General features: G+C 33.8%; 1 protein-coding gene across 1 annotated transcript in view; it reads right to left on the bottom strand.

The window, feature by feature from the left end:
* RIMS1 (regulating synaptic membrane exocytosis 1) overlaps nucleotides 1-27,863 on the bottom strand; it is a 184,833-nt gene that overhangs the window by 94,128 nt on the left and 62,842 nt on the right. Inside the window, exons 8-18 of the mRNA XM_042879863.1 lie at nucleotides 27,607-27,653; nucleotides 26,359-26,471; nucleotides 25,276-25,406; nucleotides 24,789-24,960; nucleotides 24,527-24,683; nucleotides 17,937-18,093; nucleotides 17,260-17,385; nucleotides 13,367-13,429; nucleotides 11,398-11,475; nucleotides 10,949-11,062; nucleotides 10,404-10,493 (exon numbers count right to left, since the gene is read on the bottom strand). Coding sequence (XP_042735797.1) covers nucleotides 10,404-10,493; nucleotides 10,949-11,062; nucleotides 11,398-11,475; nucleotides 13,367-13,429; nucleotides 17,260-17,385; nucleotides 17,937-18,093; nucleotides 24,527-24,683; nucleotides 24,789-24,960; nucleotides 25,276-25,406; nucleotides 26,359-26,471; nucleotides 27,607-27,653 — 1,248 coding nt within the window. The remainder of the gene's footprint in view (nucleotides 1-10,403; nucleotides 10,494-10,948; nucleotides 11,063-11,397; nucleotides 11,476-13,366; nucleotides 13,430-17,259; nucleotides 17,386-17,936; nucleotides 18,094-24,526; nucleotides 24,684-24,788; nucleotides 24,961-25,275; nucleotides 25,407-26,358; nucleotides 26,472-27,606; nucleotides 27,654-27,863) is intronic.

Raw genomic sequence — 27,863 nt, 5'->3', positions numbered from 1 at the left:
GATTACTGTGGGCAAAATAAATAAATAAATAAATTATAGTAACGAATAAAGATTTGAAAGATTTGGTTTTAAACCTTAGTGGTTATACAAAGAGTAACCCAGTGACTGAACTGGAAGATACGCAAACAGCTGTAGCATCAGCTTATATTCAAAGAATATAATCACAGTGTATTTTCACTGCAATATTTGATCAGCATTACAGTGTGACACAGTCTGAGTCACGAAAATGGAAAAAATGCAGAAATATATAATGTGTGTTTTCTTACATGTTTGTGATTATTTTTTTTAATGAGCAGAGGTATGCATGAATACCCAACGCCTTCCAGTTTTCAAAATAACATTTTCTTACAAAAAATAGTCTCTTGGAATAAAGATCCTTTATCACCAAACTGACTTTTCCAGATTTATTTTCTGGAATATATTCCCATTTGTTATTTATGCTTTTGCCAGGTCAAACACAAGGTAGATACACAAGGAAACATAAGAAACACATATAGCTTTAATTAAAACCTAAAGTGACCAAAGTATTTGAATGTATTGGTAGATCCACAGACTGCAGCATGATCTTCCAAATGATGCACCCTTTTTACTTTCTGTTTGGTTTATTAGGGGTTTTATTTTTCCCTTACTCCTTTATGTCACTCAATGACACTGTGGCATTAAGTACAGTGGAGAAAAAGAGTATATAGTGACTACTCATTGTAGTATGAAAAAGAAGAAAATGTAATATACAGTTCCAGTGAACTGAACAGACTTTTTTCTCTGCTCTATGTTCTGTTACTGTGAGCAGCAGGTGTTAAAAGTATGATTAAGATCACAATTTTCCCTGTTTCTTTCCTCTTGCTGAGATGATGCTGTGTGCATTCTGCACAGCTCACCAGCATACCACAGCACTTGCAGTCCTAAGTGGACACTGCAGGTAGGCATCCTTTCATGCCCATATCAAATATACAATGAGTGCATAGGGGATAAAGAAGATGTTCATGCCATATTTGAATTTACCTCTATAATGTACTTTATAGGGAATTAAATACTATCTATGAACAATACATGCATACCATGTACTTCTACATAAAAAGAGAAAAAAAAAAAACAAAACAACCCTAGCTATTTAAAAGTTTTATGCAGGGCATATAAAGATAATGTATAACTATAGCCAATACCTCATCTACTTGGAACTATGATTTGAGTAAATAAGGATACCTCTGTGCTGCTCCAGGTTTAGCACTTAGGTGGTCTACACTGTCCTGTTTTGGAATGCAAGACTCCAGCGTCCTTGTTCTTCACAAAATTTGGAAACATGGATGTAAATTTGGACAGAATGAGCAAAAACAGAGAGATGGTCACATGCAGTGAAGGTGAAGACATGCAATCGCACATATAAACCAGATGCATTAAGGCACAATCTGCTGTCTAAGTCTTATTTCTCACTTCCCCTTCTGTTGATTTAGTCTATACACTTTAAAAGAATGTTAAAATTTTGAGATATAAGAAACTAAGATGCAAAAAGGATGAAAGCCACAATTTTAAATTTTAAACAAAGTCTTCATGCCCTACACAACAAACAGCAGCACTGTAGCTTAACAGTTGCTGTTATCCTTCCTAAAAAAAAAAATGACAGTATGGTTCATTAAACTAATGTGTAAACCTATATACAACATCTTTCCCTTACATTGAGAAATTTTCCAGTTTTCCTGAAAATGCAAGCAAATTTCATACAGTTTAATATTTTATTGCCAGCAGTTCTGCTATGGTAATCATTAACAATAACAGTTCAATAATAAAGGCAGAAAAACATAGCAATTTAAAATAAAATTCAAATCACATACAGGACTTTTTTTTATTTCTATACTAGTTTCATTTCTGTTGAAGTCATTTAAGAACATCAGAATTTGTTTATAGCTTTCAGCTTGGCATAGATATTATTAGCATCTTGGTTTATTGTTAGCTTGCAATGGAATATATCACACAGACTAATTTCTTTTTCTCAGTAAGATATATCAACATAAGATCTTTTTCAAGTATCTGTCTTAGCTCTCAGAAAGTAAACAACAAAATTTGCAGTATATTAATAATCTAAATACAAATTAAATCTGCATCCATACTTTCAGTGTAGTGAGCAAATGCTAAAATTTCTGTTAAGGTTCTAAATGCAACAAATTTCATACCAAACCAGTAAGTCATTACATACACAAACAAACACAATATATATTATAAATACAGACAAGTTATTCACAGTTCATGTACAAGACACGTGCTTCAAGTTGCTTATTGCTATTAAGCATAACATAATCCACAGAAGTAAATGAAAGAATATTGCTATCAAAACTAAAAACTAGTACTCCCAAAGTGGCAAAAAAAAACACCATTTCTATTTTTAAAAAAGGCCTTAAGACATCAAGAATGTCACATTCAATACTTCCTGATTTTTCCTGAGATTTCTGAAAGGCTGAATCTACACATGTGAACAGGGAAGTCACTACTCTGAAGGCTTGGCAGCTCCTCACTCATTCCTAGCACTTCAGTTCATGTCTTTCTAAACTGCCCCCCCCCAATTCATGTTGCACAGCATTGCTGAAAGAACAGGCAAGAATCATTCCAGTCAAATTAGCCTGCCATTGGCAGTATGTAGCACTCCTCAAGTTCCCATGGCTGTACTAGAAGCACCACTGTGCTCAGCAGGTGCTTCAAGATGGCACTTAGACAAGAAGTTTACACATGCATGGCCACTAAAAGCAACTTCTCATGAACTGAAAGCATCCAATAAATATTTTTAAAATGTTTATTTTATCGAGTCTTGGTTACATGCTTAATTTATACCAAGACATCCAAAAAATAACAGTGTAAGTAAAATGCTCACCTAGTGTTCAGTTTCCATTCTTCTTGTTTCTAGCACTACTTATGCTTTCACATTTCACCAATTACCAGAAAGTCCTTCACTTTAGAGAGAATTTCTAATTCTAATTTCTAATGTATAAAAAAAAAAAAAAAAAAAAATCTCTCAAAAATAAAGCTGCCAAATTCAACCCAAAAAGTTATTCTTTAAAAAATCAAGAAAAATGCAAAATTATCCAAACACTTGTTAATTCTTAACACTGAAGTATAGTGTAACACATCTTCATCTTTTCAAGGTTTACCAAGGAGCCATTTTTTCCAATATGGAAAGTGATTTTCAGAATAACAGTAACCTTGCCAAGATATTTACCAAAATGCATATTATGAACAATTATCAATAAATACTATGCTGCAAACATTGAATTGGAATGATCAAAACTGGAAATCACGTGTAAGTCTTTCGTTTAAGAAATATACTCAGGAATAGATCTTGATTGCATTTTATATGCAAACTGGGCAATCTATAAGAATTCTGGAATGTTCTCAAATGAAGTGTAAGATGACATCTGTCGAAGTCAATTAATCTGTGAAAATATGATCTGAAAGTGGTGATAAGTAATTGTTAGTTATCCCTGTTCATCCATCAGACACTCAATACCCATAGTATCAACTGTCAATTTAATAAAAACACACCTTAAAATAAAAAAGTCAGAACTGAATACTCCTGGCCAACTGACAAATAAAGGTGAGAAAATAATCAAAATGAATGTAAATTCAAAGAACAGAAAATTTCTACAAAGATAAAGCATTCCACGCTGATATTCTACACACTGGATGGGCACTGACTACACTAAGAAATGAGACTGCAGTTTTTCTAATACAAAATATTGCCCCCCAAAGACTCTGTATATTGCAAGATGTTTATTAGAAGGTATTAGATAATTTCAATCTTTGATAAATTCAGAAAAATTTGGCTGAGATCAGAAGGCTTTAATTCTGCATTAAGAATGGAGGCATCCAAATGAGAACCCATTTTCACTGAAATGTATTTTAATTCTAATCACTAGAATGACAACAAGATTTTAACATCAATTCTGATCCACAGCTTAAAAAATGTGAAGAAAAATTTACTTTTTAAATGTCTAAAATATACAAAGTACATTTGCAAAGGGTTAATAACTGTCCCACCAAAGGGCTCAGAATCAATGTTGTTAAAACACTGAGAAATGCTGTATCTGAATGGCCAATTTTGAAATAATGTTTCACAACTTAAGTTTTATAATTTATAATGCTGTCTTAGTCTATTTAAAGGAGAAATGTTATCCAAACACAGTTACAGGTCTCACACTCTTCCAGTTTGCATTAGTTGAATACACCCAGTATCAAGCAAACAAGAGAAATTAGAGTACAAATGTAACAAATGGAAGCATTCTTGAATAGAAAGCAACCACCACACTCAAAGTAACTGAAAAAGTTACAGTTTTAAGAGCAGATTTTTTAAGAGTGTACGCAAGTATGGATTATTTACATGTGTATTCTCTCATTTACTGTAACACAAAAAGTTTGAATTTAAATGTCAGTAGAAATTATGTCTGCTTCTGATATAGATTAATCAGGAAAAAAAAAATTAAAAAAACAAAAAACAAACAAAAATCCCACTGCCAAAGCAATGAAACACCCAAAATGACATGAGCAGAAAGTGCATGGTCAGAAAAAAATACAGTGCTTCTATTAACTATAGTTCACATTCTGTGTAAAAATGTATTTAAAGCACCGGTGGCTTTAACAAAACCTACCTTATTAGGAAAACCTTTTCCATGATGAACATCCTAATTTAGGACAGAGTTTAAGAGCGCTGCCAATTTCTACATACATCAATCAGCAAGAGATACCAAGATTTCCAACATATCATGGCTTTTTTTTTTTTTTTAATTAGGAACAGTTTGTTTGAATAGAAAAAAAAAACAAAAAACAACACAAACGACAGTAAAATTAAACACCTAAACAAAAACAGGCTCTACAACAGGTATTTATCATATTATAAAGCACCATAGTCAAAACACCGCCGCCATTTACAGAAGCAGGTAAAACAGACTGAAGAACATTGGCAGACAATGTTTTGTTTTAATGGACGTCTGATTATATGGCTTGGAACTGTTCAGGCAAACAGAAAATCTGTAAGGCGTTAATTCTAGGTGCTTTATAACAGTTCGATAAAATGCAGGGATGATATCTAAAGCTCTATTTTATTTTGGGCTTCTGGAGTTTAAAGGTATGTCTCTACAAACATGCATACTTTCAAATTTCAGAATACTCCTCTAAGAGTGCAAGATGCAGTAAGCCACCTTTCAGCTGGGAGGAATTGCCTAGTACCTGTCATCCTCCGGAGATGCATGCTGGATATGAATCCTGGGACTAGTAGGTCGTCTCCTCTCTAGGGAGGGGGACCATCTACCCCTGTTTGCCCGTTCAACAAAATAGGAAAAAAACAGGACATTTAGTCTGTGATAAAATTAAATATATGGGACTTGGGACTGGAAAAATACCCCACAAAGTAATGGAAAAGCGAGCATCACAATATTTTTACTAATTTCCAGGTATATTATTATGGCTGCTCACTGCAGAATTATTTCAGATGAAACTAAGGATATGTTTCCAAAAAATCAGAACTTCATCATATTAACTTAAATCTTTCACACAGCATACCATACATTATTCGTCTCCAAAACTAGACTATTTAAAAGCCTGCCTTTCCCACAGAAAGTTGTAATTCAAAAACAGAAGAGTTTTCAAAAGAGCATATGATATTATTTTCTATTGACTATTGGCTACCATATTGTTAAACTAATCCCTCCTTTTAATCCAAAGGACTCTTTGCAGTGAAAAATGCGTCCTTGGTAAATATATAGAAGCATGAAGTATAAGAAAAATCTGAAGACATAAAGTGACCCTTCTCTGGAAGACAGTGAAAGAGTCATCTTCTGCTCCATTCATCTGCCTATAGAGATCTCTTGCTTTAACTGCAATGGATGTACACATGCTTACTAATAAAAAGCTCAGTACATTTTAAGAGTTAGGCTTTTGAGTAAACTATCACAAAACTGGCATGACCATGATTGTCACAAGCATTTGTTTCTTCAGATTCTGTTTAACTTTTTTGTAACAGCAGCAGAGACTCTTGATGTGTCAAGGACTCTCTCAGCAGAGCAGTGATAAATAAACCAGAGCTCTTGTTCCTGTGATAGTGTGGCAGAATTTCTTACTCCCTAATAAAGTTCTGTTGCAGAATCAGAAAAGTTAAAAGATGAAAATAACAGCTTTATACAGGTACATTTCTTATTCAGTAACTTCAGTACCAGAGCAAATACTAATTTACAGTTAATTTAATAAATCTAACAATAGTGTACTATGTAATCTAGTGTCTTATTGTGACTTTTTTGTTAACAATTTCATTTAGTTTACAATAACACACAGTATACTGTAGATTGACATTGCTTTTGTTTTTGGTGATGTTATGGGGTTCTAAGAGTGTACATGTGACAATTTAGAAAATCCAAATTGACTGATTAATTTACAAAAGCAGCAAAGCGTTTAACTAAATGCTGCACAGTTGTGTAATAGTCACTTTCTGAGGCATCCTTCCAGTCCGTGTAATAAGGAAAAGGGTTTGATTTATGCAACATGCAAATAACAAAGGTTTCAAGGAGATTAGCATCACTTGAACATCTGCTGGAATTCTCAAGAGGAAACAGGTTGTTAGCAGTTACTTTCTTTTTCTCTCCAAAGCAGGAGCCAAAGAAAATGTTAATGCATCAGTGCACTCAAAGCCCTTAATATGCTGATATCCACTCTAAGTATCAAATAGCGTTTGATAGAATTAAGTAGGGCATGCAGTATGATCTTTGAGAACATGCTCTGAGTTTTAATGACCATGAGCCACAGTAAAAAGCAGAGAAACATGCAGTAATCTATTCCTTTACATGTTTGAAAATAATCAAAACCACAATGCATTACATACTTAATGCAAGCAGTTATTTTACTCTACATATTTTTAAATATAGTGATGTTCAACATTGCTGTTAAATGCATGCATGCAATATGAACACCAAGTGCTTCAGATTTACTAAAATAAAAAGTAGAAAATTTACAATGAAATCAGATCAGAAGTCTTAAACAAATCAAATGATGCTCCAACTTTTCTGTTATCTACTTACGAGTTTAGCTTTGTATCTTGTCTGAGTGGTAGTGACCAGCTGACATTAAAAACACTGGGGATCTTTGAAACATTTGAATTCCTACTTCACCTCAGATCAAGCCCAAGCAGAGCTGCACTGTGTGCTACAGATAGGCAGACTCTATTCTACATGAACTCTTCACTTTGCTGTATTACTCACTTTTACTTGCTCAGAATTCCACTACCTAATCCTCTGAGAAGCAAAGCATACAAGTGTTACCAATCTGTACAACTAATTTTGTGCTACCTGCTGTTACAGGTATTACAGTAATTTCTTGCAACACGAGAAATTTACACAATCAATAAGCCATACTCGATATTAATAAGTAACTGTCACTGCCTACAGTCTTAAATATCACCAGATCATCTGGGGAAGTGGCTATAATGATGAGAAACCACAGGCAAATTGATTCGGGACATGTAAATCCCATGCCTATGTGCTTTCATGATTTGAGGCTGGTGATAGCACACAAATACCTCTGTTTTAGGACATGATACAAAGAAGCAGAAATTTTGAGACATGGTGATGACAATGAAAACTCTTACAGTAGCAGCAAAAACTGATTTTATGGGTTTGGAAGGTATTATTACTAAATTATAAAACTAATATATGTCTTGTTGATAACTACAAACCTTGACAAGATGATTATTTTGACCAAAAACCTAGAAATTTTTACCTATTTTTTCCTGAAGAAGATATAATGCCACATTTATTTTTATATTTTGAGGATAGAAAGACTATATTTTAAAATCTACAAATCCATACTGTGAATTACAATAAAAAAGTACCATAAGCACAACCAGAAGTGCCTTCAACATAGTTCCTACATAAGATATAAAAAAAAAGTTGTGCTTTAGAGATTGGATTTCACAAAACCCTTGTGTTTCTCCTTGCTAGAAGCAGAATCAACTGTACCTGACAGTGAGTTGTCCCATCTCTTATCAGAAAGTATCCAGTAACAAAGCTTATAAAAGCTTTTCCATATTGACTATTGGAGTGTTTTATTATACTTGCTTACAAAAATATTTTTTCCTAATGTTGTGAACTGTTCTAACATTTCCTGGTGTTGTGAACCTATAAGATAGATAAGCCTACCATACTGTAATTTTAGTGCCTTACTCTTGTCTTGCTCAGCACAGACAAAAATGTTTTCTATGTTCCTTGAACTTAATTATTTGTTCTTCAAACTAAGGACTCTCCTATCATTACATGCAACTGATGAGTAACCTCATGCTGAAGTGTAAGTGGATATGTTCAACAGTGGAGTATGAAATTTCCTGAAATCAGTTTAACTCAAAACTATAAGATTAAATTGGTAAGATTAAATTTTTAGATACTGAATACAGCATGTTCCTGCCAAAATTGGGCTGAATTAGGAAATAATAAGTATATCTATATATAAATTAAAAAAAAATTCTTGATGACAACACTCTGACAAAGCCACACACCTTGTTATTCACAACAAAACCACCATGGAAATATTCAATTTGAATTTCATTTAATTAAAAAAAAAAAAAAAAAAAGAAAGAAAAATCTACACCCCCATAAAGAATGCCATGCCAAAAGAAAGTTTTTAGTCAGCCTCAGGATTTATGAAGCAAACACATAAAATTCTTGACAGTTTTTTGGATCTGGAACCAGAGGCAAACTGGCAAAAACTTCTGGCAGTAGAGGCCATTACAAGAAATCAAATTCCTCTCTTTATGAGCAGCACATGTGAAAAGCTGCAGATTCTACTCAATGTCTCATGGAGAGATGTTGCTGAAGATGAATCTAAGGACACAACAGATCTAATTAATGTCAGTAACAGATACAGTTTTGAGGACAGTATTTTAACCAGATATTCTACCACTGCCAGCTACTGTTCATTAAAAATTCCAGCTTGATGGCTAGCATCCTGAAATAAAACTACAAAATGTAGACTACCTATATCCATACATTATTGCATTAAATAGCTACTTGCACATTAGTAAAGCTGTATGTAACTACACTCATAGTAATATAATGCTACAATACGTTTTCTAAAATGTCTAGAGTGGTATCCTGTGTTTTAGTGTGGATGGCCTAATTTCTTTTTATTTTATTTTTTTGATGACTAGACATACATTGTTATGCTATTTAGTGCTTTATCTTAAAAAAAGAGTGAACTAATGTACATCAACTTGAAATATTCCAGTAGGGCATGAGTCAGTTCTGTGCAACAAGAGCACAGCTTGAGAACAGTAAAATTGCAATAAAAGAGCAGTAGGTGGCTGGGGAGGAGGGAAAGGAAAATTCCCCCCATGCATGAAAAAACAAGAGACATCTTTTCTCAAAGAAAAACATCTTACTGCCTTTCTTCACAGTTACTCTCCCAAAATAATACATTGATACAACAGTTTTCCTAACTATATTGTCAATTCACTGAGAAAGCAACTTGATATTAACTGCCATATTAGTTTGCATTGAACTGATGTAATTATGTCATAGTAGATGGGAGTTTACTATAGCCTTAAGTGAAGCTAAAGCCTCATTCTAAAATGGTGTGAGTATCAACCAAAACCAGAAGGTGCTCAAAAGTTCCATTGTGGAAAAATCCCATCTGTCAAACATATCACTTATATTTAGTTCATCTAGGATTCTGAACCAAGATATTCCATTATTAAAGGTTCAGAAAAGATCCAAAAAATACCTACACAATTTAAGTGACAAAACAGTCTTTTCATGTAAATTGCAAACTTGACTTCTTAAACCTTCAGTGAGCCTAAAAATCATCATCACAGAGCAAAAAACAAACAAACAAACAAACAAAAACTGCAGTGATTTGCCTTGTCATTGCAAAAGCAGATGCAACAGATCAGATTAAAGAAGCAATGAGGTTTGGCTGGGTGTCCTATAGAAAATATGTGGCTTCAAAAACTACAGTTCTGGATTAAAATGTGAGAGTTTTGTTGTATAATTTATAAATTATGTCACTGTCTCATTAGCGGTCCACAAAGCAGGCAAGAAATACATGTAATACTTTTTAGCAAATGATGATGATTAACAATCAAGTGATACTTGCTCAACACTGTAATGTCAAAATGCTCAACACTGTAATGCTATTATCAGCATACTGAGGACTTTTGCAAACAATGACATCAGCTTGAACTGAAACAAGGAAAGAAGCCAGAAGCAGTTATAAACTCCAAAACACAATTTACATGACATACATGAATATAGGAGCAAAAATGTCTACGAATATCAAAACAGACATGAATGTACAGGAATGTAGAGTACTCATATAAAGAAAAACGAAACGTGGAAAGACCACCAGCACAGATGACAAGAAATTTATAAGTTTTTATTTTATACCTTTCTCGTTCTGGTGAATGCAAACTAGTATCTGGTCTCAAGCAGTTGGTACTAGCACTCCTAGCCCTGTCAAGGGAGGGCTGTAGTTCACTAGTGCCAGTGCATTGCATCCAATGGTAGAAGAGAAAGAAAAAGAAAACAAAGAAAGGAATACAATGTTAGATATTAACTCATAAAATAATGCTCTCTTTACAGAAAATGTAAAATCACAATGATTTAATTAAGGAAAACATAAAAGAGCTGGCTGGATGACAGAGCCAAGTTTTGTTTAGAAAACAAAATCAAATAAAAGACTGCTAAAATATTCTTGCTAAGACTGTTGAAATGTTTAAAACGGAGGGAGACAGAATATCCACTGGCAAAAGAGTGGAATGAGAAATATCAAACAATAAATTAAATCCTTATTATTAGCAGTAAGTCTTAAGCCAACATAAAAGGATGTGATACACTATATATGACGTGAAATTACTTTACAATGAAGCTCATTAATTCCGTAAATCCATCTTGGATACAAAAGGAGAAGGTATTAATCCTTAGTGTCTTACCTAACCAGTAGATCATCTCCAAATTTCGGAATTCGTGAATTAAGGCAATCACGAAGGAGAGAAATATCCTGTCTAACCACTGATTTGGTCTTAGCACATGCAGGAAGAGTTGAGCTTTGTAAATTAAAATTATTTAAACAAAATAAAAATAAATTTGACATGTAAGCAAAATCACGCACAAACAAAAGAATGCAACAAAGACAAAGCGTGCAACATACAATGTTAACAGTGAAGAAAATTGTGCATAATATAAAGTGCTTGTCTTTTATCTGTAGGGGTAATTTAGAGTGTATGAAGTTATTTTAAGAAGTCCCTTAACTCATGTTTATCAAAAGCATATGAAACGCTGTTGTTCTTTTTTTAAAAAAAATACATATATATATGGGAAGACTATTTCATCTCTAAAAAGTCATTAACTACTACTAAAGGGGACTCTAAATACTTCTTACCTGTATAGGTTCCAATGAATACCATTTTCTAGTAAAGGCATCTTGGGTGGTAATGTTTTATAATGACTAACAGAACTTCTTGAAAGTGAAAAAAGAAAAGAGAACAGAACAAAAACACGCCAGAAACAAAAAGACAAGTAATAGTAAAGCAAAATTGACCAGAACTTAAAATAAACACATAATATTCTACTATATGTAATATCTGCATGAGGAGATTTCTTAATGTATATTCTTGTCAATTCACCTGCTGTGATAGCTACTTGGTGGACAATTTTTTTAATTTACTCTCTTGTTAGTACAGCCCATGAATTCATGACAATACTAGTATAGCTCAGACACTGTTCTTGTAATGAAAGTAATCTAAATTCCTACTACTGAGATTTTTAATTAAAATATACAAGCTCTTGTAAAGGATTAGGCTGCTATTTATTTGTCTTAGTAATGCTTTATTTAGACCTACAGAGACTTTAACTGAGACGTGCTTCCAAAGCTAAGCATAAAAAGCTTGCTAAAACAGAGATATGTAGTACCACAAAGACAGTTATAGACATACTTGCATCTGGCATCTCTGAATGTTGAAGTTTTTTGGAAGTGGTATATCAGCTTCAAAACCTAATTAAATATTCTTTATAATCATACCCTAATTAAGGGATGTTAGATATTGTGTTGAGGGACATGGTTTAGCAAGAATTATAGGTGATAGGCAGACAGCTGGACTGGATGACCTTGTAGGTCTCTTCCAGGGCGATTCTATAACAAGGAAATTATAACTAGGAAAAACACAAGGAACGGCTGCACTCTCTGAATTCAGTGTTCCTCTAACCTAACTATGTAGATGCCCATGCACAATTTTTAGCTGGTTAGCTACCCACCTGCCTAGTGGATTTGTAACACAATTGAAAATCCACAGCTGCTGGGCAAAGAGTGACAAAAGCTCGTCATATAATAATTACTCTGTGCGTTGAGAATTTAAATTCTGTCACTGCAAAATTATAATGAAAATTATAATCTTTATTACCTGATTATTAAAAAAAAAAAAAAAAAAAAAAAAAAAAAAAAGCACAGAGCTGGGGATATATAAGGGGTAAAGCAATGGAGAATATAGTAGAAATAAAAATGCCATAGAAAAGAGGTAGTGAAATCTAGATATTGCGTGACAATAAACTGACACAAAATAACAGGGAGTTCAATAAGTGATTAAGGTAAAATCTAAAATGTTGAGTCAGAAGCTTTTTGGCTGAAATATGACAATGAAATTATTCTTTTTTTTTTTTTTTTAAGGTAGATTTGCTTGATTAAGATAGTAAGATAGTTAGTTATATTTAGCTCTGGCAACAGTTGAGAAAGAGAGTTTCAAATCATGGGATAACACATTTTTTAAGATTGAAAATGAGCATAAACTGAAAGGTTTAAGCCTGGATCAAATTATTAGCACAATTCAATAGGAAAAATATAGAAGCATTACTAATTCCCTAAAATCTAGGGTTGTGAGGAGGATGCCTTTAAATCATGCCCTCCTTCATCCCTCTGCTTTCTCCTCAAATGTCCAAAGTCAGCATGAGATTAGGTGTCACAAGGAGTAAAGATTGTTGGCCAGTGCTTGGCTATAATACAGACATAGAAATGGAAACAAACAAAAACATAAAAACAACTGAAAAAAAATGTCTGAAACCATAACAAAACTGCCATGCATTGGTGATCGGACTACTGTGACTAGACAGACAATCTACCCCCCCCCAAAAAAAAACAACTGCATAATCAGGAATTCTTTAGCTGCTTTAACCCTTACTAGTGATACACATATATCAGTATATACAAACATAGATATACGCATCTTCAGCTGATTTAAAACAAACAAAGAAAAACTGACACCTGAATCACAATGTACTTTGAAGGTCTGTACTTACTGTATGCCGGGCACACAAAGCACACACAACTAACCAGAGGTGTACCAGATTCCTGTATTTACCTGATGGTATGTAGGCACTCTGCACTTCTTCCTCGTTTTGCTCTGGGCAGCATAAGAAGCTCACTGCACAGACAGGATGGGTGGTGAGTGAAACAGATATAATTATGAAGCATTAGATGACATGGGGTATGCCAATGAAACGCAAATGAAAACATAAAAAAAAATAACAAAGAAACTTCCACCAAAATACATAGACTGCTAATGTTCAAACCCAGACTGCACTTCTCAAAGTATGTGAGCCAAAAAAAAATGCCTGCAATAACTACATTTTCAACCAAATCCTTTCACCTAGTTTCATGAGGTTTCTCCTGCTAAAATTCAGTACTGATTCAGAGCTCCTCATGACAAAAGCTGTCTCCATAAATCATTTACATTTCTCTAATAACCTCCTTTCTTATACATCAAAGAACTACAAAGAAATATTTTAGAAAAAAGACAGGTGATTGTTTTTCTCTAAGCCACAAAAAAATACAAGAAAAAAGGAGGGAGAGTTTGTTACTTCACTGCAATCCAATTTATGGGAAGAGTAAATCCTTTTTGTCCTTCTGGGAAAAAGAAAAATATGCATTAACAGGGAATATGTTTGTTCAAATAGAAGTTCTGACTGATAGCTATTTTCAGTATTATTCAATGTTATCCTAACAAAACAAAAAAATAGCTGATCAGTTATCAGATTTTTTGTTTCTTATTGTTTCCAATTCAGAAAACCAGCCAACTAATCTATTTCTCATTTGATGCAACTGAACACGTGCTAACATCAGAAAGATGGTAAAAATAAGACATATTTATGCCTATGGTAAGTATGATTATGATATGAAACATCCCTTGACTTAATCTTGTAGTTTTATGCACTTCAATATGATCAAGAAGATGAAGTACCAACATCCCACAAACTATTGTAAATATGAAAGTAAACCTAAACTTCATGGAAACATGCTATTTTAAAATAAGCAGGGAATCGTATGAAGTACTGTGGTGACAGAAAGAGAAAAGATTACAAAAGCAATGAAGTAGCAGTTGTTCAATGTGCTTTGTGCTTCATACCACTATAAAATGATTAATTTAATTGATGCAGCACAGGTAATATTACTCTACTGTTCTGAAATCAGAAAACTAAAATAATGGCTTCTGAGTAACAAGTGAGAGTTAAGTTTGTATCTGGAATCACCAGCCTGAATTAGATGCAACAAAAGCTATTAAAGGTAAACTGAATTGTTTTTTCTTTTAAAGAACAAATTCCATTCCAAGTGTTAGAGCACTAACAGCATTTATATGCAAATTTCCAAATTACAAATACATGTGTATTAGGAAAAGAATACCATTTTCTGCAGTAACTTAAGATATTTGAGATTTTCTTTCAAGAAATGAGGAAATTAGCATAAAAACACTACAATCATGAAATGCTATGCACTGCTTAATTTTCAGAGACAGGAATCCTTCTGAGAAACAGGATAAAATCTGAAAAAGAGTAGTTGTGAAAGGTAATTTGATAATATTTATTCTACTTTTGCTAAGCCAGAGGATATCTCCTGAAATGCATCCATGGCAAACCGTAATATTTCACTGAGAAAAGGAATATAAACACCAAATCCACCATGAAAACCTTAAATTAAAACAAAACAAAACAAAAAAAAAGGCAAAAAAAATCTGTAACAGATTATTTACAATGTAAGATGATATTGGAAGTTCTACACTAAAGCTGCTTTGGAGAAATTTGTATTAAAGATTATTATTTTAGAATAAGAACTTCCTAATGGGAATACTTAAGAACTCAGATTAGCAGACATTATTTAGGAATAAAACAAAAAGTGAAATAGGGTACTTGAGAATCAGATGATGATGCTAAATTGAGAGGGAAGTATATTCCTTTGTTGGATTTCCTAATATAAAATTTTCCTAAACAGTTTTATATACACACATACATATACATGTGTTTATACACACATGTACACATATGTGTGCGTACATAAATATATATACATATATATATATATATATATATAAAAGAATACATTAAAAAAAAAAAAGGTAAAGTGAACCGATCAGTTCTGCTGGGAGTGTATCATAGCAAACACTTTTCTAAGAGCGTATCATAGATATGTCTACAAAGCTTCCTTAGAAATATTCAATATTAACTTAGGATCACTAAGATCACTGAGAAAATGATCAAAAGTAATGAGCAACTGCAATTTCTGCCATGCAATTATCAGAAAAATACTCACTTTTCCGATCAAGTTTATGTTTGGTATCTACAAGAATATACTTAGATGATGGGTTCGGTAAATGAAGAACATAATACTTGCTCTAATGTTAATACTAAGACATTGTACTGGTACCACTACTGAATATTTACTTTTTTATACCCTGAGATGTGAAAGATTCTATCAACAATGAGGCTGTTGGCAACAACATAAAAATCACAAGTTGAGTCTGATCCACTCTGTGATTCTACTCTTATTCACGGGAAGTCAGTGAAGCCTTCAAGAGTTAAAAAGTTTCAACAACTGAAGGTATCCGGGGAAAAGCAAATGGAAAAAAAAAAGAGAGATGGTTCCTTGAGGAAAGTAAGTTCAGGGAACCTTTGATTAAATCCTGCTAATCCTATAAGTCACGTACATCCTTCATGTCTGATCTTTTAAATTTCTGAAAAGTATCTTCTGAACTCTGCAAACTGAAGACTATTTCCTATTCATCTGAAAAAATCCAGCAGTGCTTTGTTGCTGTGCCCTTTCTGATGGCTCATCTTTGAAAAAGCACCAGTGCATCTCACAGACATAGTTCATGTATGTATTGTCATTTATACTATGTTTTGAGGCAATAACATAAATGTGTATGAAGCCAACTCTATTTCTTTCTTTCTAATGATTAAAGCTACTTTTAAATGTCTCTTCCAAATCTGTCAAACAAGAAAGCTATCCAATAAATATTTTCAGTAATACTTTGAATATATTCCTAGCTATAATAAATAACATGAAACATCTGCAACAAGTGGAAATTTCTTGAACTAGCTTAACTGTAAGTGCAATGTTGCTATAGTTAAAAAGCATTTCAACTCATCTCTAAAAGGAAATCTGATACAAAAATCCAACTTAGGCAATTCTGTATAAACTTCTTGCCTATAAAGTAGGACACTGAAATGTTAAGCAGTTTCAAGTAAATGATTAATTCCCATACATAAGTCATGACAAAACAAAACAAAACAAAAAAAACAGGCAAGATCATTCTAATTTTCTTCCATTTTTTGAAGATATTCCTAAATAACTGAAAACAATGCCTACTAGTAGAGAACATATTCTCTGAGCATCTTCATAAATTCCAAAGAGTGTCAAGCATCAATGATTGGAGATTTTTATTAATTTCAAGCACTGTAATTATCCTTCCTATGTCTGTATACTGTACCAAGTTCACCAAAATGTGACATAAAATTCTGTGAGACTAAAAAGGTAAAAATCCAAAACATATTCACATAGGAAAGCAAACTGTAGCATTCAACTCCCACATGGTAGGAAGTCATCCTAGTATTTTTCTCACTACCAAAACAGACAAATATGTTTCTCTGGTCTCTGCTACAAGATTTATTAGGAAATATATGTAGATTTATGGCTTTAAGCAAATTCTCAGGGCACGTGTGCATGAAACAAACAGCACGGTAGTCTAGGACAAACAGCTAAGAACGATTAGTCCAGACATCTTCTATCACTGTCAACCCAGTGCAGACTTTCACCAGAAAAAAGGCAAAGATAATTTAATTGTGACTACTTTTTGCAGTGAGGATGATTACCTGACCCTTCCCCATTACTAACAGGCTGTAGTTTTCTGCTAAACATTTGAAAAGTGGGCAAACCGACAAACACATTTCTAATCTTATTTCCAAGTTCAGACTGACAGTATACCTTTCTTGATCAGACAAATACTGACTATCCATGTCTCTGGATCTGTAATCAGCTGGACTTCTGGAGGCCTCATGGTGTCTAGTTGGAGAACGTGATCTTCTCATTTGATGAATTTCATCTAAACTCCTGAAAGGCACATATATGTATGATAATCTTGTTTTTCTCACAAATGATATAGTTTAGTGGACAATTAAAAATTCCTGAAAGGCAGACATACGTGTGATAATCTTGTTTTCCTCATAAACAATACAGCTTAATAGACAATTAAACGGTACAGGTTGATTGAGCAAATGATAAATACAACTGGTAATTTAAGCTAGTTGTTACTTCAAAATAAATTATATTCAGAGTATACAAATTGTATACTGCACTATTTATTATCGTACAAAAATGCTTAAATGACTTCATATAAGATTCAGTCACTACCTGAATAGCATTTCCAAATCTGAGATGAATCACATGGAAAATATTAGTAAGAGGTAACTCTTAGAAAGATATGATTAATCTCGTGGCTGCGCTTGAATGATTATTGAAAGAATACATCAAGTCCAAATAACTATTAAACTGAAATACAATTCTGTTTCTACAAAATGCTGAACAAAAGAAAAGTAAACAGATACCAGTGAGAGATTGTACAAACTTGAAACCGACCAGTTTCACTCACTTGTGATGCCTACCTCTGTGATGGCACATTTGGTAAACGTGAACGGGTCCTGCCCTGATCGTCGCCACGGTGAGGAGATACAGATCGTGAACGATGATGTGTTGTTCTTTGCTGTTCTGGCACAGTTAGTGTTGTAGATCTACTTTCTCTAGTGCTAGATCTATAACCTACTGGTAAGAGGGCAACAGAAGGAAATTAGAGAATAACAGTGTGGATTTTGAATGAATTCAGATGGTTAGTCCTTTAAGGAACACACAACTAAATGCTTACACAACTGTCAGGTGGTCATTCAGCTCTCGTATATCCTGACATATCATGCAGCCAGGACAAAATACTAGGACTACCCTTTAATTTCTATATGTGCAGAGACAGAAAAACTGAGATTACTTTCAGTATACACTGGAAGGTGTGAGGGAAGAGAATTGAGTCCATTTTCTATCTTGGGAAAGAGTACACATAGTAATTTGTATTTCAAAATTGTCATTCAGTAGCAAATATTTGAAACGAATCTAAGTAATGTAGGTTTACCTCATCTAACAAATGGAGAAGCCATGCCTGTGTATTACAGCAGATTCACACAGGATTGCTCAAAAATAAAGCCTCTTTCTGACTTTTTTCAGTTAAATATAAAAATGCTCTCCCACTCAACTTGGTCAAAGCTACCTACTTTCAAAAATAACAAGCATTTATACCATATTCTATAAAACTTTGAGCACCATATCCACTGCAGACAACGTTTTCCAAATACTATGAATGAGATGCAATATTTTTCATAATCTCTTCTTGCATAGAACTTTAAAAATGTACTATCATTCTGCCATTTGTTTAACTGCTGATATTCCTGTTCTTTTTTTCTAAATAATATACTGATCGTTCACATTTTGAACCTCACACTAAAAATCCTGTACCAAATGAAGATCAGCATGATGTGCTGCTTCCAAAAGGTGCTTGCTACCTTTCCAGAATATCCTACATGGATTTGTTCAGAGTTGCCCTCATCTAGACATTTAGATGAGAAAAAAAAATCTCCCTGAATTATAGGAAAGGTCATCGCTTTAGTCATCCCTAACTGAACATCACAAACCAACAAAAAATCCCTTTGCTGTTTCTATTGCATTTGTCTAGCACCAAATACCTGTACTGTGCTTTTTACATTTAGCTAAAAAAGCAGCCTGTATCACAAATCTTCTCTCCATACAGGAAAAGATCATCATCTAAATACTACATCTTCAAATGGATAAATGAAACAGGTTGCTTTGCACTTTTTGTGCTTCTTTCTCTAGTGTTTCAAGGTTTTTGGCTTAGGTTGTTTTTCTTATTATTTTGCATAATTTGAATAATTCATGTAGTTCTTTTCTAATATTATACCAGATTGTTACAAGCCTCTTAAAAGTATGGCCTGTATATGAAGTCAGTATCAGACTTGGTGACGTGACACTTAACGACATGCTCAGCTACAACTCTGAACTTTGATTACAAGAATCAAGGTAAGACTCGCATTATTTCTCTCAAATTACTCATCAGATTACCAATGTAATTCTAACGGACGTTTAACATCTGAATACATTATCTCAGCATTAGACCTGAAGCAAAGCATTTTGTTAAAAGTGATAATAATCTTTTACCATAAAACAGATTCACTTTAATAAACAAAATTCAAAAATTCAGAAGAGGGGCCCACTAAACTGTGTATTTTGTCATCCAAGAACCTCTAAGGCCCTTTTCTCTGATTATAAAGCTCATAACTTCACAACCCCCAGAAATGTGTCCATCTGTTATACACAATTGAGCGCTACAAATATAAGACAGAGAAGGTGAGTGGGAAGGAGACATGATTCAAAAAAGATGATTAGACAGTTTTACTATGGAATTTCTTGTTAATGTCAGCTCAAAACATACGCAGAAAAACCTCTGCAAGTCTATTATTACTTTCTCCAATTATTGTCTTACACTTCATGGTTGGTGCAAGAACATGGGAAATAATCTTTTTTTCCATCTTTTGAAGCAGGGAGATGTGGGAAAGTCAATCAATTAGGGGAATAGGAAACAATATGACTTTTGATAGATCTTAGAGGGTAGGGACAAAGGAAAAGATTCACAATAAAAACACAAAGTAGCTCAGAAGCAAATGCTAGTGTTGCATTTGCATGTTTGCACTGTTCTCAGATAGCACCGAGTTAGGCATATGAAATAAAATGAACGAACGTGGCATCAAAATTTAAATGTGATAATATATTAGTTAGGGGAGGATGGCTGTTATCTTTTGAAAGCCAAAGAAAGATTAAAAAAACCCCAAAAGCTTAGTGAATGCAAATTAGTAGCAACATGCACATCAAATGCTTGCCACTTAATTGCAATGGGTTAGTGAGTACTGACTACAAAAGGGGCCTGATCCCGGAAATTACCTACTCCAAGGTTCATAAACTTTTTAACAAAGAAAGACTCCAAAGTCACATTGGTTTTGATGCACTGTGATGCTGGAGTATCTTATCTGCTGAAAATGTTTTTCAGAGCCAAGTAATAAAACTAGAAAGAAATATCAGGATACCCTCAACATAAGTACAAGGACTGGGTGAAAACTTCAAAGCGAAACAGTGACTCACTCAGGATTTCAGTGGAGATTCCCTCATTTTCTGTAATAAGATTGACACAGAAAATGTCTAGTATTTTTGTCAGAGGAAGACAAATGATTACACACAACAAAAACTGATGTGTTCCCTTTCCCAGTCTAATTAAACTTGAACTTCACGCATCAGAATATGTTTTCTGGAAAAATAACATGTTTCATGTAAAATCATGTACTCTCTAACACACAAAAAAACTAGGTTATATTTATTAAACATTAAAATCAAAGAAATCCAAGTCTGCTTTCTAACCTTTTTAACTATTCTGAAATGCGCTTCAAGTTTTCAACAATAAATTTCAATTTAAAATGTGCTTCCAGAGTATTTCTGGTCCACCTAAGAAACCAATACCTAAGATTATCCTGTGCACTTAAACATCTGGCATATGAAGATGCTATTACCCTGCATATTCTTCATAGCTGAGCTACCTGGAGACAATATTTAAAACCTGTGCATTGGGTGAACACAAAGCTTATAGCACAGACAGAGCAACAGTAAATAATATTTCTCCTACGTTTTACTTTTTGTTCAGTTGGTTAAACTGTACCCATAGTTCCACAGTGAGCATGACAGGGACAGCAACAGTAACATCTCCTCGTATCTTCAAAAACAAAGGTTCTGGGCTCTCCAGAGTGAGCAGAGAATTTTTTCTTTTGCATGGGAGCAGCAATACAGCTTATGGCAGTTCATGGAGAAGAAGTTTCTCAGGTGGTCATGGGAAACTGTCAGGTGTGACATGAAATGGAAACTGCATGGATGATGAAAATGTTTTGATTTCTAAAGCACTAACTTTCTTTTTTTTTGAAAAAGGCAATACAGGCAATGCAAGGTGTTATGCTGATGTCACCCTGCTGCTTCAGGAATGTTAAGTGCAACACAACCATTTATACAGATAATTTTAGATAGAAGAATAAATTCTTCTGGAGTGTTACTCAAAAGCATTACAGCTCATTAATATGCTCTTGTATACTGCCAACTCAATATGAGCCACTAATGCCTCAGATTATATTTTATTTTGTTTTTATAAATCCTTTACTGACTCTTTTTATATACTCAGTAATGGTGTGGTCACATTTGGAATATTGAGCTCCATCACAGAAGAAAGACAAAGAGTTAAAGCACTCTGAGTCCAGAGGAGGACCACAAAGCTAATTAAAAGCCTGGAGCATCGTACATCTGAGGAGAGGCTGAGAGCATTAAAATAATATTCATGTAAACAGACATAGGCATACCACAAAAATTTGTCAAAAATAAACTGTGTTAAGCAGAGCTTCAACTGAAGTTACTTTAAAGCTGTGAGTATAAACACCTTTTATAAACAGTTCCATGAACCGATTCTAAAAAAAATCCGGTGGTATACGGCATTGCAATATACTGCAATTTTCTGCAGTGATCTCTTGAGGAAGTCTGCTCCCATATATGCTTCAAAGCCGCGCTCGAGCACTCGCTGTCCTAAGAACTTTCTGTAAGAACTGCAGTTATTCAGGGGGTTGACCCAGAGAATAGAGTCCAATGTACTCAGTTATACGTTCTTGAAAGCTTCTGGCTAGATGGAAACGGTTTATTTCAAATGAATGCCCTAAGGAATGGGCAGCTTAAAAAACATTCCTGCTCTAAGTATGTATATTGAGAGGTAAGAAAGCATACATAGGTATGCCACATTTTTGAAACCTATGATTTATTTTTAGCTTAAAGGTTCTCAGCTTCTGTAAATAACAAGATTAATCACTTCATTAAACCAAATACAATTATAAGACATAATGGAACAAATTTCCTGCTTAGTTGCTCATATGCAATTGTATGAAAGTAAGGGAAGTACCCTAACACATAAAAAGAAGCAAAATTTGTATCTATATGTGGTAATAAAATGTACAATGTATTTTTAATCAATATATAATGAATAAACTGTCAGATTATTTTAAACTCTGATCAGGGAGACAGAGGACTTTCTAAACCTGCCATGATTTAATTCAGTAATTGTCATCAGGGACATCGAAGGAAAAAACGATTTAGTACTGCCAATGAAACGGCGAATCTTAGGATAGCTTGGGACAATTCTGAAACCTATCATCTGACTTATAACAACAGTCAAATAGAAATAGAAAAATATGGCATCCAAAGTACAAAAGGATGATAAATTGAAGTCTAACCATGGTACAAGCTAAATTTATGAACATTTAGGGTAATGGTAGTTCATGAAGACTCAAGGAAACTATAGAAGGTACAGCCATGCTACATGCATCATAATCTACAGCATGCATTCTCAATAAAGTCTATGGAAGACTCTTTTACATCTAAGTATCAAGCAAAAAGCAAAATAAAACATGCTTGCAATAAACACTGAAACCCTAATTACTGTTGTAAAGCAATTTTTAAAATTAAATTAGTATTTTTAATAATGCTTGGAACATTACGTGGTAAACAATTTGAACCATCACGTGGTTCATATGTGAAGAATGGTATGCAAAAGAAATACCAATCAACGAATTATAGAATCTTTTAATCCATCATATTTGAGAAGGACAAGAACCATGGAATGATCAGAAAAACTTGTTCTTCCCACTATGCATTCTCTAAAACCAGTATCTTCAATATTCTGAAATGTTATAATGAAAATAAATAAACAAGCAAGCAAGAAAAAAGAAAGCAGGACCATGCTGTTCACCCACGCACCTGGAGGAACAACTCCAATACCATCATCAACATCATAATCTGAGATGTCACTATCACTGATTGGCCGAGATCCTGCACAACAGTAAGGTAAACAAATACCTGAACATCTGGCCATGTTATAAAGTGTAAAAATAGGTTCATTTGTAGTACTAAAACTGAAAAGATGATTTTAAGTCTAAGCAGTACAAGTGGAGAATTAAACTGCATCACTGATTTGGTGATGTCTCATCAAACAGCTGAGTCAATCCAACAGGTTCACAGATGCTGCAGCCTCCTCTGCCTTTCTTCCCTCAGTACTCTTCTACGAGGTTAGTTTAGCTCACTAAGCAAGGAAAAAGATTTCTTTATTTCTCAAATAAAGAAAAAAAAAAGGTACTTTTGTGCTATTTCAGTGAGTAGAGCAAGCTGAATCAGCTGAACAGGAAAGCAGAGGTGGCAGCATATGGTAAGAAAGGAGAAGAGGAAGCAGCACTGACAGCCTTTTAAAAAGTTCAAATATCTCCTGAAAACTAACCTTTAGTTTGCTATCTCTATGCATATTCTCAGGCAGTAATTAAAGTAGTATCACATTTCTACAATTCACTCCTGAATATGCCCAATTTCTTAATCGTTAGCTGGAATTAATGACTTTTATGTTAAAAAGAAATAATAATAATAATTAAATAAATAGCTTGAAAGCTTATTAAAAATAACGTCCTACATCCTTCCCATGTTAAAATAAATCTTTTACTAAGTTAAATGAAGAGAGAGGCTACAACAGTCAAATATTTCAATACATTCATTATTTTTAGTGTGAATCATACAAACCTGGAATCAGAATCTTCAGAACAACTGTACCTCCCAAAGCAGTTTCTCTTTGCTGCTTACATTCCTTCTTTCATCTGATTATATGGTATGGTATATAAAAGTACATTGGAAGCTGAAACTAAACTTAAATGAAGTGTTTTTACACCTCACAAGACTTCAAAGCCTTTTTTAAATAAAAGGCTTTTAATTATTACAAAAGTATCCAACAAACGTGGACTTTTTCCTTTTGAAAGATTTATGAAAACAAATATTTGATCAATTTTTCTTTGCTAGTGAAAATCAATTGATTCAAATAGGTTTCATTTACTTGAAAGTTATGCATCACAGGTGAAATGCTGGCACGTGCAAAGGCATCTCTTTTTTCTGTTCATTTGTATAACACTAACAGACTATGAAATAGCGTTTTTGTCTTGTATTGAAAACTAAATATCATTACAACATACCCAGGATTTCAAATTTAAAAATTAAAAAAAAAAAAAAAAGAATGGATTGGACCTACTCTGTAATTTTTTGCTAGAGCTTTCTCCACCATGAACATGTCTTCTTGGCATGAAAGGTGATGGCTGAGGCAGAGGTAGTGAAGATTCATCATGTGTCTGTAGCTTATACCAATGTGGTTCATCATCTAAAAGCGCTGTCTCCAGCTCTATAAGAATCTAGGAGGAAAATTATCACATTTTAATTTAAATTTTAATATGTAAGTTTAACATGTATTCAGAAATAAATATCAAACTCAGGATAAATGTGATTGTGTGCATCACCTCTCCAAGAAATTCACTCTCTTCTTCTTGGACTCTTGGCTGATCCCATACTGTTATTTCAAGCATTCGTTCTCTAAAATCTCTACGATGGACATGCGAGTAGAGAAAAGTTTGGTTCCATTTTGGCTCTAGACTTTTCTTTACTGTTTTGGTCCTCCTTTTACTCTTATCACTGTAACATAAATATTTGTTGTAAATTGTTTGTAAATCACAAAAAGCCATAAACTCATCAGCACTTATTGGTTTCATTTTTCCTGATCTGATAATGCCTTAAAAGAGAAAAGTATTTGCTGTACAACAGACTGCATTCATCCAAATGTCCGGAGAGTTTATTTTATACTGAATTAAATACCTCTATTGCAATTTTTTTCTCATAATTAGTCTAAATAGGAAAAAAATACATATAAAAGAATATTGCAATTCAAAAACATTCACTTAAAAATTGATTCAATAAATTACAAAATAATTTTCTCAACTGAAGTACTACCTCCTGTCTGGAAGAAAATACATTTTTACATAGGGATTCCTTGGCCGTCCATCTACTCTTGGAGGCAAATCTGTTGCTTGTAGAACATTCACTATTAACTGATGTCCCACCTTGTCATACCACAGTTTCACCTACATGAAACAAGTCACCAGAAAAAAAACATTGAAAATGAAAAAAAAGAAAAAAAAAAAAAAAAAGGAATTTTTATATTGCATCACATTAATCACAATTTAGAAGTAACATTTATTTTCCCAAGAGACAATGAGACGCATATAATTGCAAATCTATTAATAAAATATGTTGGTGTATACCAAAGACTTACATATTCACCTAGCTGAATAAAATGGTGGTACCCAATTATACTTACATGACTTACTGCAATCACTGGTACCTGTAAGTTCATTCAAGCCAGCATCATCTTAGTTTTGCACTTTCAAATCCACATTTAAATAGGAAGCTAAACTGCAGCTGAACTTCAGGCATGTTCAAAATCTACCTCATCTCATCTGTCACATTATAAAGGTCTAAGGGAAAGTATTAAATACAGCTAAATTCTTTCCTCGTAGGATCATAAAATAGAACTTTTCAGTCTGCTGTGTACTTAGAAATTAATATAATCAATATAAAAAGTTAAGAATATATAATAACAAAGTCTAAGAATTCACTGTGTATTTAATAAGTACAGTTTCAATTAACATTACAGAGAATTCCAGGAGGTGATGTGTATCTAAATTCAATTGCATTTTTCTACAGTATAAGTTAACATAGCTCTTTACTTGCTCCTGTAAAGAAGGTAGAGTGGTATGGTGCTTGTTATTTGCAAGTGCAAAAGAGTACAGCATGAAAAACTAGAAGGCATGTTCGTGGGCTCCTCAATGTAAATTTCTGCATGTTCTCATTTATTAAGACAACTCTTTTTTTCTGCTGTGATTACAGTGAATGTATACTTACACCTTTGAAAGATATTAGACTTCACGAACAACAGCCTTTGACTTCCCAACAGACCTTGGGAAGGCAGAGGGCTGAGGGACCAACATCTGACAAACATTCATTATTAACTTAGGAAAAATAAAATCTGCTCACAGAAAGCTGCCCTGGTAGGACTTGTGGTGCATCCCGTAGGGCTCCAGGGCTGGTTGGAGAAATAACAGAAATAGAAGGTCTTTCCATCTTCTGAGATTCAAAAGAACTTGAACCTGAAAATATGCAAGAAACACATGAACTCTCCATCTGAAATTATAAAGAAAATTTGGATAATTTATGAATTGTTTTTCTTTGAACATAATAAAGCTTGTCTTTATGCATAGTATTAATGTCTTAGTATACAGAATTTTTTTAAGCTGATGCAAATGAGGTGGTGAAAATAGTCTAGACACTTTTAACCCAGATTAAACCTGACATTTTTTCTTTTACTCTAAATAACATATTACAAAGTGTTCCTTATCTATCATTGACATACCATGCCTTGAATAAAATATCCTCATTGTACAGAGTGCATAGCTGAAAACTTTAATGAGTAAATGATTTTTTTACTTTTTTTTTTTCTTTCTTTTTTTTTTTTTTCTTTAAATAGTAGCTTCTGAAATGTGATTTTAACTCCTGAGAATTCAGAGGCAGGAAGATATGCAAGACAGGCATCTGGCACAGAGGACACTCCTGTCTATGCAGGAGATCAGTAGTTCTCTATCAATGAAGCAGAGCTCACACGAGCAAGGACAAGCTCATGAAAGGCAAGGAGCAGCATAGCAAGTTCAGTGGCCCTGCTGGACCCAAGGAAGTTTCTCATTGCTTCTCACGCAAGGCTCAGATGAGAAAGGGCTGGAAGCCATGGCTCTCACGCAACCCAGCTGACACTTCAAATGACAGCTAAGGAAACTGTTCTTTTCAAGTGTCATACACAAAAATTTCACCATAGGGTTGCATTCTCCATAAGTTAAAGAGAAGCAGAAACTCTGGACTTAGGCTGGATGGTACAGGAGGTGAAATCCTGGTGCCATTTGTTTGTACTTTTGGCAGCCTCTTCTACCTATCTCCTCTGTTATGCTAGAAAAAGTAAATGACTTCTTCAGGCATGTCTTATACACCCATATGGTATTAACAGTACAAGTAACAAAAGAGCATAGTAAAATCCTGCTAACATTTGAAATGTATATAGTTTTTAATCAAATCTATATCGTTTAGAATTTAACACACAAGATTCAGATAACAACGATTTTTTTTCACATAAAAATCTCAAGACAACGCAGTCTCCCACTGCATGGTAGGCATTCCAAAAATTCATACTTAGTACAAGATCAAGCTCAGTCAAAGGAACAAAGAGAGTGTACTCACTGGATTCTAATGGGGGATGAGAACTCTCAGGAATCCGAGGAATATCACTAAAAAACATGAATAAATAACACAAAATAAACACAAAATGATTAGGAATGAGGAAGAGTACCTTCTTCTGTAACAAACATGTTTCTGAGAAACAGTTTCAGAAACGTATCTCTTTTTGTTCTGATGGATTATGGAGAAAGAAGGGGGAAGTATTTGAACCCAGTTCATCATTTTCACTGGGTTTCATGAAAATCTTAACAAGAAACTAT

The sequence above is a fragment of the Lagopus leucura genome, unplaced genomic scaffold, assembly GCF_019238085.1.
Source record: "Lagopus leucura isolate 7727_CA_CO unplaced genomic scaffold, USGS_WTPT01 Super-Scaffold_73, whole genome shotgun sequence".
Lineage (NCBI taxonomy): Eukaryota > Metazoa > Chordata > Aves > Galliformes > Phasianidae > Lagopus > Lagopus leucura.
This window is presented reverse-complemented; position numbering and strand designations above follow the sequence as displayed.